Source organism: Cajanus cajan, chromosome 3, assembly GCF_000230855.2.
Source record: "Cajanus cajan strain Asha chromosome 3, NIPB_CcT2T_4, whole genome shotgun sequence".
Taxonomy (NCBI): domain Eukaryota; kingdom Viridiplantae; phylum Streptophyta; class Magnoliopsida; order Fabales; family Fabaceae; genus Cajanus; species Cajanus cajan.
This window is the reverse complement of record NC_138519.1, coordinates 10,206,939-10,220,837: the sequence shown is the minus strand read 5'-3', so window position 1 is coordinate 10,220,837 and position 13,899 is coordinate 10,206,939. Positions and strand designations below refer to the sequence as shown.

General features: G+C 35.3%; 1 protein-coding gene across 2 annotated transcripts; it reads left to right on the top strand.

Moving 5' to 3' along the window:
- Positions 1-10,216: 10,216 nt before the first annotated feature.
- Positions 10,217-13,449, top strand: LOC109818838 (pyruvate decarboxylase 2). 2 transcript variants are annotated; one of them, XM_029268925.2, is made up of 6 exons: positions 10,217-10,775; positions 11,036-11,199; positions 11,511-12,161; positions 12,244-12,373; positions 12,637-12,825; positions 13,079-13,449. In XM_029268925.2, the coding sequence occupies exons 1-6, from the start codon at positions 10,260-10,262 to the stop codon at positions 13,247-13,249; spliced, it is 1,821 nt and encodes a 606-aa protein (XP_029124758.1). In that variant the 5' UTR covers positions 10,217-10,259; the 3' UTR covers positions 13,250-13,449. The 2 variants fall into 2 exon arrangements, with proteins under 2 accessions (XP_029124758.1, XP_020239956.1); XM_020384367.3 differs by having other exon boundaries at positions 10,218-10,775; positions 12,256-12,373.
- Positions 13,450-13,899: the final 450 nt, after the last annotated feature.

The window sequence follows — 13,899 nt, the reverse complement described above, 5'->3', positions numbered from 1 at the left end:
GGTGGGGAGTTAAGGAGGAAAGGAAGGTTGGTCGTTGGCAATGACTCTGAGTTGAGAAGAAAAATTCTGGACTGGTTGCATTCTTCAGCAAGTGGTGGCCACTCAGGTAGGGATGCTACTTATCAAAGGATCAAATCTGTGGTATATTGGAAAGGTTTGTCTAAGGATGTCAGAAGGTTTATCCATCAATGCCCCACATGTCAACAATGCAAGTATGATAATTCTGCATCTCCAGGTCTGTTGCAGCCTCTCCCAATCCCTGATATGATTTGGCAGCACATCACTATGGATTTTATTGAAGGTCTTCCAAACTCCTTAGGGAAGCAGGTGATCTTTGTTGTGGTTGATAGGCTGAGCAAGGCAGCTCATTTCATGGCTTTAAAGCATCCATACACTGCTTCTGAAGTGGCTCAATGCTTTATGGATAACATCTACAAGCTTCATGGTTGTCCAGCTTCAATAACTAGTGACAGAGACCCGGTTTTTATCAGCAATTTCTGGAGGGACTTCATGGCATCTCAAGGAATTCAGGTCCAATTATCCACTGCCTACCACCCTCAAACAGATGGACAGACAGAAGTTGTTAACCGATGCCTTGAGACCTACTTAAGGTGTATGTGTTCAGATGATCCTACAAATTGGTCTAAATGGCTACCTTTAGCTGAATGGTGGTACAATTCCACACATCACAGCACTATTAAAGTCAGCCCTTATGAGATTATGTATGGACAGCCACCTCCAGCCTTCTTACCTTATTTACCTGGTGAGTCAAAAATTGAGCTTGTGGACAGAAGCTTATACAAAAGGGAAGAACAACTTAAAATGGTCAAGTTCCATATGAGGAGAGCCCAGGACAGGATGAAACAATTAGCTGATAAAGGCAGATTTGAGAGGACATTTGAGGTAGGGGACTTGGTGTTTGTCAAACTACATCCCTATAGACAAGTTTATGTGGCTTTCAGAGGCAATGCTAAATTGGCTCCTAAATACTATGGACCATATGCTGCGCTAGACAAGATTGGCTTTGTGGCCTACAAAATACAACTACCTGCTGGATCATCAGTACACAATGTGTTTCATGTGTCCCAATTGAAGAAGTTTGTAGGAACAACTAGCACATCAACTCACTGTCCAATGACTGATGAAGAAACCAGGATCAAGGAACTAGAAGCCATTATAGAAAGGATGTCAGTAAAAAGGGGCAACCAAGCTGTGACTAAGGTGCTTGTTAAATGGAAGCATCTGCTGCCAGAAGAGGCTACTTGGGAGTTCCTCTTTGACTTGAAGAAGAAGTTTCCAAATTTCAATCCTTGAGGACAAGGATTAGCTTAAGGAGGGTGGATTGATACAGGAACGTGCATAAGACTCCAGCTAGGATCAACCTTATTAGTAGTTAGTTAGCCACGTGGCACATCATGAGCCACCAGTTAGTTAGAAACCGCCAAAATTAAGAAGGTTGATTAGTTCTGAATTGTTTCTGAAGTGTATATAACAGTTCCATCGATTTCAATTGATTCATTCATGACTTGTAAAAATTATTCCTGTAAAATTCCTCTCAATTCAATAAAAGTTCTAGAGTTCGGACTCCATTCTCGTTTCCTTGGAATCCCTACCCATTCTTCTTCTTGGTTCTTCTTCGAGATTAGTTCTACCTAGAATAACCATATCATAGAGACCATGATGGGTCGTTACAAAGTTAGTTGTATACGTAAAAGTATCATTAGTAAGTATATTTATTTTATTGTTGGCAATATTTTAAGAATCAAATAACAGCCTCTTGTGTAAAAGTGTTTCAAAATTTAAAAAATAAATAAAAATAAAGGTAGTATTGGATTGAAATTTCATAAGATTTTTTAATGTAAAAAAGTTTTATAAGTTTTAAAAGATTTTATAAAAATTTAATGACTTTTAAAATTTTATAAGAATGTAATGACTTTTAAGATTTTTTTAAAAGAAATTTTTAATCAAAATTTTGTAATATAGATTTTAATGGATTTGTATCTCAAGAATTTATAAGATTTGAAAGAACAATATGACTTTTTATAAAATAACACATTTAGAAACAATTAATATAAATGATAAGGCTTAAATTAATAAAATAAAATAAATAAAATTTTCATTTTTTTAATAAATATTTGATTCTAGTTTTGTGTTTTCTTAATTAATATTTCTCTACGTACAACTTTTTATGTTTTTACATTTTTTCATTCATACTATTGAATTTGAACAATATTTTTAAATTTATGATATTCATTAACCGGTAAAATTATCGAAATATATGTTAATATATGTTTAAAATTATGATATATTAATATTAAATTGATTGAAATAAATATTTATTAAATTTTAATAATTAATTTTTTAATAATATATAATATTTAATAATTCAAAATTATTTTAAATATTTAAAAATTTAAAATAAATATTGATAAATTATACATCAATATTTATAGATAAAAATGTAACAAAAAAATAATGATCAATAAAAAAAGATAGGAGAAGAGAAAGCACAATGAGAAAGAGATAAGAAGATAAGTATGGAAAAAGAGAGAAATAGGAGAAAGAGAAGTTGAGAAGGAGAAAGAGTGCAAGAGAGGAAATAAATGAAAAAAAATCATGTCAAATTTTAAAATTTTTTATAAGATTGTTGAATGATTGAATTATAATAAATTTTTTTAAAAAAAATCTCATAAATTCCATCCTTCAAACTAATCAATTAAAATTTCTAAATTTTTTAATATCAACATATTTTTTGGAGTGAAAATTTTTTTTAATTAAATATTACTAGATTTTAACGTATTTATAAGAAAATTTTTATTGTCTTAATTAAATATCACTATACTTTCATATACTCTTTATTTTTTTTAATTTTAATTAAATAATATTACATGATATTTTTATATTAAAAAATTTTAATTAAATATTACAAGATTTTTTTATAATAATTTTTTGAAAAGTCTTTCAAAATTTCAATTCAATATTCTTTCAAAATCGTCGCATTTATACTGTTTTAAGTAATGCATAAAAAACAGTTTTAAAAAAAATGTATTAATTTTTTTACAGCATAGACAGAATGTATTAATTTACGTTGCCAAATGCGGAACTTTTGGATTCAGAAATTCAGATAAGACAAACGGGAATCAGATTCAATGGATCTTATGAAAATGATACCATTGGCAAAGTTTAGGTTCAGCTTCGGTTTTGCCGTTTATCCACAAACCCACACACTTCGTTCCCATTGCTCTCTCTACATTCTAGAACACACTCCTAATAAACAAAATCAAACAAAACAAAATTATAAATTTATTTTCTGTTCCAATAAATGAAAAAATTCAATTAAATAAATGACATTAATTAATTACTTCATACTTTTTATTTCAACAGTTTTTGGATAACTGTAATAATAAGGGTAAATTTTAAAAAAATTTAGAGTGAGAAAAAAATAATTTGAGAAGTAATCATATATAAGAAAAGAATTATTCAAAAAATGCATATAACAAATAAAATAATCCCCTTTGATCATATAGATTAAAAATTAATTCCGGTCTTAAATTCTCATGAGTATTCACAATACAACATTAATCGAACCTATTAAATAGATCGTTTACTATCGAATAAAATGAATATATATATAGTTAGTATATATGTAGTACTTTTTTTAATAAATTATTTTTTCTTCCAAGCTGAGAAATAAAATAAACTCATTATTTTTTTTTATTCGTCCCTGGAGTATCCACCGCTAATAGCAATGACTAATCTCATCGCTACATTAAAAACACTTTAAAGGGTGGGATAGCTAGTTTCATAAACTCATTATTTACTAACTAAATTATTCAATTTTTTTTTAATGTTTTAAATAATGAAATCATAACTTATAATTTCTCGTTCTACCAAAAGTATATATATATTATATATTATTTTATATTAATTCTTAAAATTTTATTTTAAACTAATCTAACTCAATTAATAGATAAATAAAGTTTAGTAAAAAAATTATTTATGTCAAATATTAAACTCGAACATCATTCAAACAATTCGATATGTAACGACCCGACTGGTCACTACACACAACACAACAAAACCGCACAAAAAAGAACAAGTATATACATATAATGTCTAGAATATATATATATATATATATATATATATATATATATATATATATATATATATATATATATATACAAGGTCCAAATTTGGCTAGAGTCAGAGTGTACAAAATACATTCAACAATGCTAAACTAAGTAGCTAAATACAACAAAATAATCAAATGCCATCTGCCAGCTGCAGACCCTCCTCAGCACACCAACCTAACCCTGCTTTGTTCCCATACCATCGTAGTCCAAACCACATGGAAACAACAAAGGGTAAGTTAGTGAAAAGAATCAACATACATATATATAAATATATGAATGATAAACAATTACAACTATCAGCACATCAACCAGCTTAACAACATCAGCTTATAATATATCACAGCATACATCTCACAACATTCAGTAAATAACAGCAGTAGTCACACATTGCGTCGTCATACATATCGGTTAGTATTGGTCGCTTGTAATTGGTATAGCTCGACCTGACCCCTATACCGTGGTCGTTTTGTACACGTGTGCCTCGACCTTGCCCACACACGAGACCACTAAGACCATAGAGGAGAACAGCTAGTTACCACTCCAAGGGTCAGCTTTCCAGGGAGGGTTTTCAACTAATTGGGCTCTAAGAGCACCACAGCCACTCAATCCACACAATGGGATGAGGAATTTTGAAAACATCTCTTCTAGTCTTAGTGATCAACAGCTCAGCCTTACGGCCTACAACAACTCCTATCAGCACGGAGCACAACACTGCTTAGCAGCAATAACAACATACAACAATATACATCAACTACAGCTCAACACCATAATTCAGCATTATCAACTAGTTAGCACAACAATATTTAACACCAACAGCTCAGTTCAGCATATCTACCAACAAATTTCCACACATATCATCTTAACATCAAATATCATCTCTGCGCCCGGCGCGCTCATGGTCGCGTCCGGCGTGGCACGACCAGAGAGCATCAGGGCTCAGCGCGCCCGGCGCAATTCCTATTGCACCCGGCGTGCTAGGAGGCAGAGACCCTCAAAGGTCTCACACGCCCGGCATGCAAACCCGCGCTTGACGCAGGGTAAGTAGAGACTTCCCCAAGGTCTCACGCCCGGTGCAATATCAATTGTGCCCGGCGCCACTTCTGGCAGAGACTCCCAAGGAGTCTCCACACCCGGCGAGACAAGGTCACGCTCGGCGCCACACCAGAATTCCCCAAGCAATGTCACTTACTGATATCGCGCCCAGCGCGGTCCAACCACGCCCGGCGTGGGCCATCCAGAGGCTCACACCCTCAAGCTCGCCCGGCGCATACACCACTACGCCTGGCGGGCTTGCCCAATGGAGCCCTCTGGTAGTCACGCGCCCGGCGGGAAGAACTGCGTCCGGCGTGATACCCAGCAGCAACCCTCAAACTTCAAAAATTTTCTTCAAAACCTGCACCAAATCAGCTTTCCAAAGACATGCAATCGGCCCAAAGCATCCCATTTTCATCAAACAACCCAAAAATCCCAACTTTACCCACATGCATCCATAAACAAAGAAAATCCCAAATTTCACCCAAAACCCGAGAACCCCGAAAAATGAGTTTTCATCCAAAATAGCTCAAAATCTTTGAAAATCTCAGCAATTCGTGAGTCCTAGCTCACTAAAACACACAACCGGCAAGAAATCCTAGCTTTCCTTACCTCGGTGCAAGAATTCGAGCTCCGAGAAGAAGGCAAGCTCAACGGAAGAGAAGACGTAGAAGAGCTTGGATGGAGAAGAGAAGAAAAGGAACGTCCACACCTCAACAAGTTCAACTTCTAAGAATCAACACCTAGACCACCACAGCAACCAAAATCAGAGGACAAGAGGGAGAAAAGAGAATAGAGAGTGAGTGAGAGTTTCAGAGTTGAGAGGGAGAGAAGTGAGGAAAAACAGCTACGGGTCTCACACAATCTATCTATAAATGTATTTAATTTAATTTACTCCAAATAAGTAGATAATAATTTATTTAACTCACATTCTATTCGATTTAATTCTATTACTCGAATTTCATTATGTACTGAAATAAAAGCTTAAAAACAAGTCATTTACATTTACAGTAAGACTACATAAGTTTAACCCTCCAACTTGGTCCTTTCCAAAGACTTATCTCAGCCGCCCCTGACCAAAAATCACATATATAATAAGTTTTAATTAATCAGTTAAATAAAACTTTTATTTATGGAAATTAAACTCATGTATAAAAAGCAATAATATTTGAATATCCAAAACTTATAAACATGGAAGCGAGGTGACACTTCTTATTTTTCTTTAGTTTTAAATCCATTTTTGGTTTTATGTACTTTCACGAGTGTACACTTTTAGTATTTTATAATTTTTTTATTATAAATCTAGTTTCTTAATTTTTTAAACTAAATAATATTAATCTACTATTAATCATTTAAAATTTAAAAAAAAATGTTAATATATCAGTAAGTAACACTACTTGAAAGTTACTTAGCTACATAAACTTTACTTAACCATTCCTTTTATATTATACATATATGTTATTTTCTTTTTAATTTCAATTAAAATTTATAATTTATTAAAATAATTTATAAAATTTGTTAATATTACTATTTTCTCATGTAACTAACTAATTGTAAGTAGTATCACTAATGAACACTATTTTGTATTTTTTATTTAATTTTAAATGACATGTTAATAATACATAACTAATTAATGTTGGAGATCTCATATCAACTAAAGACAAGGTCATAATAATATATATTGTAACGACCCGCCATGGTCTCTACACTTAGTGAAATCGCACTACTACTAGTGAACTAAGAGAAATATTAAGTTGGATAACTCATACTTACAGGTATAAATAAGAATGAAAATAACTAAGTTTCTGGTTATAAAATAAAACATCATATATATACACTCATCCCAAAAATAATATTCCCTAGTGTCGGTCAAGCACAGACAAAACCGTTACCCAAAATGGTAACTCTAACACGAGGATCAAACTCCTCGTCTCGCAGCAGTCACCTCAACTTCAAGCTAACGCTGACCTGCTCCCATACAAGGTATGATCATCGCAACTCCACCACATGAAAACAAAAGGGTAAGCTAGAGTTCAAAAATCAATCATACAAGTACAGACAATAGTCAATACTACAGAATCATCCAACTATCAATCATGTTCATAGAGTCACACCATACTCTATCCATTACTACTCATGCATAGCATAAAATACAATCCATCAATCATGAAGCCAAATACCACACACTTTATCATATTAACAATCATGCAATAAATGCATCTCATGACAGATATTAATGCATATCAATCATCATCACAAACGACCATACAATTCAACATAAAAACCCAACTCATTCATACAACTTAGAAGCAAATTTAATACAACAACAACAATATACAACTTAATATTTAATGCGTTGTCACACATGTACAACTTGAGATCTCCAACAACTAAGGTTGAGCAGTCTAGGTGGCATAAACCCTACAGCGTTTGACCTATCTCAACTAGGTCAGGTATAAAACAACGTTAGGAACTCCGAAGAGAACCAGGTATAGACAACAATAGGCGATTGCTCAGGTGTGCCACTTAGACTCGAAGGTCTAGTACTACTGTCAGGACAGAAGGGTTTGGGTATGAGCCTACCATGGCCTTGGCTAGCATCACCAATCCACATATGGAGTTAGCCCACCCACTGTCCTCCAAGTACCACGCGCCCTTCAGTACCTAGTCAAATACTACATCTCTAACTAGATACCTTACTCAAATTGGTCATTCAACCATGACATGAATCGACTATTTCCATGTCGTCCACACAATACTAAGGGATTCAACTTTAAAACAACTTTCAACTTATCACCTTAGTACTATGTATCTCAACATAGGACATATATCTTCACCATATGTCCCCAACTTTTTAACTTTACAACAATAGACACCATAACAACTTTACAACAATAAATATCTGGCCGCTTGTAATCGATATAGCTCGGCCTGGCCCCTATACCGTGGTCGCTTTGTACACGTGTGCCTCGACCTTGCCCACACACGGGATCAACTAAGTCCTAGAGGAGAACAACACAACGTCCACTCCAAGGGACAACTTTCCAAGGAGGGTTTTTCAACAAATTGGGCTCTCAGAGCACCATAACTATCTCAATCCACACAATGATGAGCAACTTTGAAAACATCTCCCCTAGTCCTAGTAATCAACAACTCATCATCATAGCTTAATCAGCTTAACAACTTAAACAATATACAATTTTTCAGCAATAGATATCTTAACAACTTTATAGCAATAGATATCTTAACAACAATAGACAGCTTACAACAATAAGCATTATATACCAACTTGACAACTTCTTATTCAATTATACAACTATGCAACTTTAATAATTTTAACAACATGCAAACAATTTAATTAAACAACTACAGTCATTACAATATCAACTTGACAACTTTATAAACAACTTCAGCAATATACAACATATTTGAAATTCATCTATCATGTCAACTTACACAATATAAACATCATAAATCAACTTAAGCACTCAACAACTCAACTATTTCAACAAAAGAACACCATGCATAAAGCTTCCCTAACTCTCCTGAAATTAAACAACCTACATTCTAGCTTCCCTCACCTGAAGATTGACTCAAAATAGTCAATAACTGAGAAGAAGTAGAATTTCCTTCCGAAGCTCAACCCGGAACTTCAATAATCCCAAAGCCAACTTCCTAATATGAATTTCAAGAAAAGACAGAAGGCATTAGTGATCTAGAGGAGAAAAAGAATCATACAGAGAAATTTGGGAGAGAAAGGAGCTCACAGACCCAGAGACCTTCTCTCTAAAAACTTCACTTTCTCCTCAACCACCAACCCCTATTTATAGAAGTTCTGGAGTGGCCAGAACGACCTGTTTTGAATCCGGAACGACCCGTTCTGCACCCCTTCATCACGTACAAAAATCACATACAGAACGCCTCATTCTGAAATCAGAACGACCCGTTCTGCGATTCATCCAGAACGGTCTGTTCTCCATCCAGAACGGCCTGTACTCCCTCTAGAACGCCCCGTACCCCCTCCAGAACGTCCCATACTCCCTCCAGAACGGCCCATACTCCATCCAGAACGACCCGTTCTCAACTATGATTTACAGGTCAATTTGATAGTTTGGAATGGCCAGTTCCAGATTAGGAACGGTCCGTTTTGGGCTAGTAAATCACCTATATTGGGCTTTTGGGCCTTCTAAAATAACTTACTACGTTACATATATAACTATGAAATAATTTTCATCTTATAAATTAATTTTGTAAACTTAAATTAAACTCAAGATCACTTTCTTAAAATAATATCAAATCTTATTTCCCCGAATAATATTGGACCTATTGAGTTACTTGTTATCAAGTCGACATTGAATTATCCATTTTCTACTAGTTTATACATGTGATCCAATATAATTTTTCTTGTATTATATTTTTTTTATGGAATTGAAGCAAGGATAAAGTTGTGTCTTACCATCATCTAGATTTTTCATTACTAAAAAAATGAAGACAAAGTTGTGCCTTTCCATTATCCAGAATTCTCATTACTAAAAAAAAAGAAAACTAACATTATTTAATTTTAAGAACTAAAATATCAAATTTGTGATAAAAATTTGTTAGAGAACCAAATTTGTCCACTTGTGAAACTACATATAACAAAAAGTGGATTTAACCTAGTCTAATAAAAAATTGTTAGATAACTGAATTTGAATATTCGTGAAAGTATATACATGTAACAAAAGTGGATTTAATTAACCTTGTCTCTAGTTACATCACATCAACAACAACAATCACTGTTTCTTACTGGAGAGGTGTACGGCTGAGGATTTTTTAAGAACGTATTTGGAAATAAAAATGCAAGCCATGAGTGTTAAGATTAAGAAGCAAAAAAGAGTTTCTATAATTATATGTGTTTGAAGTAAAGGTGTTGGAAAGGAAAAATAGGAGAAGACCGCATTAGAGATTCGAAAAAGCATGCAACCAAAACCCGTAAACCGCCCCTTGTAAAGCCATCCACCTTCTTCTCTCCCACTGTCTTCGCGACACTCATATAAATCCCCTCTCACTCCAAACCAAACCAAACCAAACCTCAGGACTTGTTATTCTCAAATGGACACAAACATCGGATCCATCGACGCGTGTAAGCCCGCCAACAGCGACCTCGCCTCTCCCCCCAACGGCGCCGTTTCCACCGTCCAGGGCTCGGCGGCCCTCGCCTCCTCCGAGGCCACGCTGGGGCGCCACCTGGCGAGGCGGCTGGTGCAGGTGGGGGTCACCGACGTTTTCTCCGTGCCCGGTGACTTTAACCTCACCCTCCTCGACCACCTGATCGCGGAGCCCCAGCTGAAGAACATAGGCTGCTGCAACGAGCTCAACGCCGGCTACGCCGCCGACGGCTACGCCCGCTGCCGTGGCGTCGGCGCCTGCGTCGTCACCTTCACCGTGGGCGGCCTCAGCGTGATCAACGCCATCGCCGGCGCCTACAGCGAGAACCTCCCTCTCATTTGCATCATTGGTGGGCCCAACACCAACGACTTCGGCACCAACAGGATCTTGCACCACACCATTGGCTTACCTGATTTCAGCCAGGAACTTAGGTGCTTCCAAACCGTTACTTGCTACCAGGTCCATATCTCATCCTCAACTCCATATTTATATGATTATATCATATAACATGATCATTCTAGTTAGATCTTTATTTATTTTGTGCGGGAGAACGGAAAAGCATTCCATATGAAGGATCTACGTATTTATGTTTCATGAAACCAGACAATGACAGTAAAGAAAAATGCATTTTTATTGATTTATTTATGTTAAATTTTTAGATGGATATGAATGAATTTCATGGGTTGTGTGTTAAGTGATTTTTGTGCATGGTTTGATAGGCTGTGGTGAATAACTTGGAAGATGCTCATGAAATGATCGACACCGCGATCTCAACTTGCCTGAAAGAAAGCAAGCCTGTGTACATTAGCATAAGTTGTAACTTGCCTGGCATTCCTCACCCCACCTTCAGTCGTGAACCTGTTCCGTTTTCTCTCTCTCCAAGGTAAGCTTTTGTATATTATTTTAAGGGTTTAATATATAGTCGCTAACCATTTCTCTCAACTAAGAAGCAAAAAATGGTCATGCGATCGGGATGCAAATTTTTATGCTGATTCTGGTTGTGGTACTCATTCTAGTCGTACGTGATGCTGATTCCAGTACCAGAATCAGCTCTATTACCGACCAGGATATTATAGTTTGAGATTGGTTGATTGTTTTTAACACATAATTTTTTTTCTCTTATTTTAAATGGAAATGATCATGATTGGTCTGTATGTATCTCATTGATTTTGTTTACTTATTGGTGTTTCACAGATTGAGTAACCACTTGGGGTTGGAGGCAGCAGTGGAGGCAGCAGCAGAGTTTCTAAACAAGGCAGTGAAGCCAGTAATGGTGGGTGGTCCTAAACTGAGAGTGGCCAAGGCAAGTGATGCATTTGTAGAACTTGCTGATGCATGTGGTTATCCATATGCTGTGATGCCATCAGCCAAGGGCCAACTCCCAGAGGACCACCCTCACTTCATGGGCACATTCTGGGGTGCTGTCAGCACTGCATTCTGTGCTGAGATTGTGGAATCTGCTGATGCATACCTTTTTGCTGGCCCCATTTTCAATGACTACAGCTCTGTGGGGTACTCACTCCTCCTCAAGAAGGAGAAGGCCATCATTGTGCAGCCAGATCGTGTTGTGATCTCGAATGGACCTGCATTTGGGTGCGTTTTAATGAAGGATTTCCTCAAGGGACTTGCAAAGCGTCTCAATAAGAACACCACTGCATATGAAAACTACTACAGGATATTTGTCCCTGATGGACAGCCTGTGAAGGCTGAACCTAGGGAACCCTTGAGGGTTAATGTTCTGTTTAAGCACATACAACAGATGCTGTCTAGTGAAACTGCTGTCATTGCTGAGACCGGGGACTCTTGGTTTAACTGCCAAAAGCTGAAGCTACCAAAGGGGTGTGGGTAAGTAGCTTTGAGAATGTTATTTTTGGTGTTTGTTGTTTTGTTTTTTTGCCATTGTTCTTTTTTCAGTTTTGAAGAAAAGGTATGTTGATAGGTATGAGTTCCAAATGCAATATGGCTCAATTGGATGGTCTGTTGGTGCAACTCTTGGCTATGCTCAGGCTGTTCCTGAGAAGCGTGTCATTTCTTGCATTGGTGATGGAAGCTTTCAGGTTTGTCTTAGCATAACTACTTAAAAGAAGAAAAAAAATGTTTTTATTTAGTTATACTCAGATAAATTTCTAATTTTTAACCAAAAGGGGTATGGTCTAGCATAAGGAACTAGTCCCACAACATGATGTATCTGACTATATATGTCTTGAACAAAATTTTGAAGGGAAAGTAAAAATATTAGTGGGTGGGTTTTATTTTTTTCTTACTCATAAATTCTAGAACTGATCATAATGTTTCTATTTTGATTTTCATTTCTTTGTAGGTAACAGTTCAGGATGTGTCCACAATGATAAGAAGTGAGCAGAAGAGCATCATCTTCCTGATAAACAATGGTGGATACACCATTGAAGTTGAAATCCATGATGGGCCATACAATGTGATTAAGAACTGGAACTACACTGCCTTGGTTGATGCAATCCACAATGGTGAAGGAAAATGTTGGACCACTAAGGTGAGATTATTCTTAACATAGTAATATACATTCTTATAACATTGAAAAATTGAAGGTTTAATCATCTAGTATCTATAATTTCATAAATGTTATCTTTTAATTTTTATAATTATAGAAGACGGATTAAAAAGAAACCACAATGACATGTAGGAGACTAAAATAACATTTTTAACTATCAAAATTAAAAGGAAAAAAGTCATCTAAAAGAATAATTAAACTGAAATTGAATATTGCTGCTAATATTATGATGCAGGTTACATGTGAAGAGGAACTTATTGAGGCAATTCAGACAGCAACAGAAGACAAAAAGGATTGTTTGTGCTTCATTGAAGTGATTGTTCACAAGGATGACACAAGCAAAGAATTGCTTGAATGGGGCTCAAGGGTGTGTGCTGCCAACAGTCGTCCTCCAAATCCTCAGTGAATTTCAGATTAAGAAGTTTATGGAATCAATGGAGTTTTGCTATGTTTAAGTTGAGATCAATTTTAATTAAGATGCTTATGTACGAGAGGAATTTTCCTTTGTCAATGCTTTGAGCATTTATTAATTAAATGAGTGTACTACATTTTATGTAAATTTTTTCTTTGCGGCCGAAAGTTAATCTACCACTTTATTATGAATCATGCTTCTGGATTCTTAATTTCTTATGATTAGACTCACCTTGTTTTATGGGGATTGAGTGTGGAAAAAACAAAGCGGCTGAATTAGTAATTATTACAATCAAATTACAATGATACGGTTTAGAATATTGAACGACGACCTTTTCTTTTTAATTCTTTACTTTATATATAGAATGTGCTTACTCTTCCAGCTATTAGAAAAATAAAATAAAATAGACCAACTTAATTTCATGTTGGAAACAAATATGTAACTATTTTTTTATATTTTGTTTTCATTTTATGGATGGTATAATGAAATTCATTTTTTAATTAGCTTTCACCAACAATGATAATTGTAAATACCTATATATAAAATTTAAATAAATATAATTGCGCGCGTACATAAAGGTGAAAATAATAAATAATAATACAGTAGGATGTTACTATTATATATATATATATATATATATATAT

What these genes read in the sequence shown, in the direction of transcription:
- LOC109818838 (XM_029268925.2), top strand. Translation starts at nt 10,260, where the DNA reads ATGGACACAAACATCGGATCCATCGACGCGTGTAAGCCCGCCAACAGC. An exon ending in AAGCTACCAAAGGGGTGTGG is followed by an intron (nt 12,162 to 12,243) that starts GTAAGTAGCTTT and finishes TTTGAAGAAAAG; the next exon opens with GTATGTTGATAGGTATGAGT. An exon ending in GAAAATGTTGGACCACTAAG is followed by an intron (nt 12,826 to 13,078) that starts GTGAGATTATTC and finishes ATTATGATGCAG; the next exon opens with GTTACATGTGAAGAGGAACT.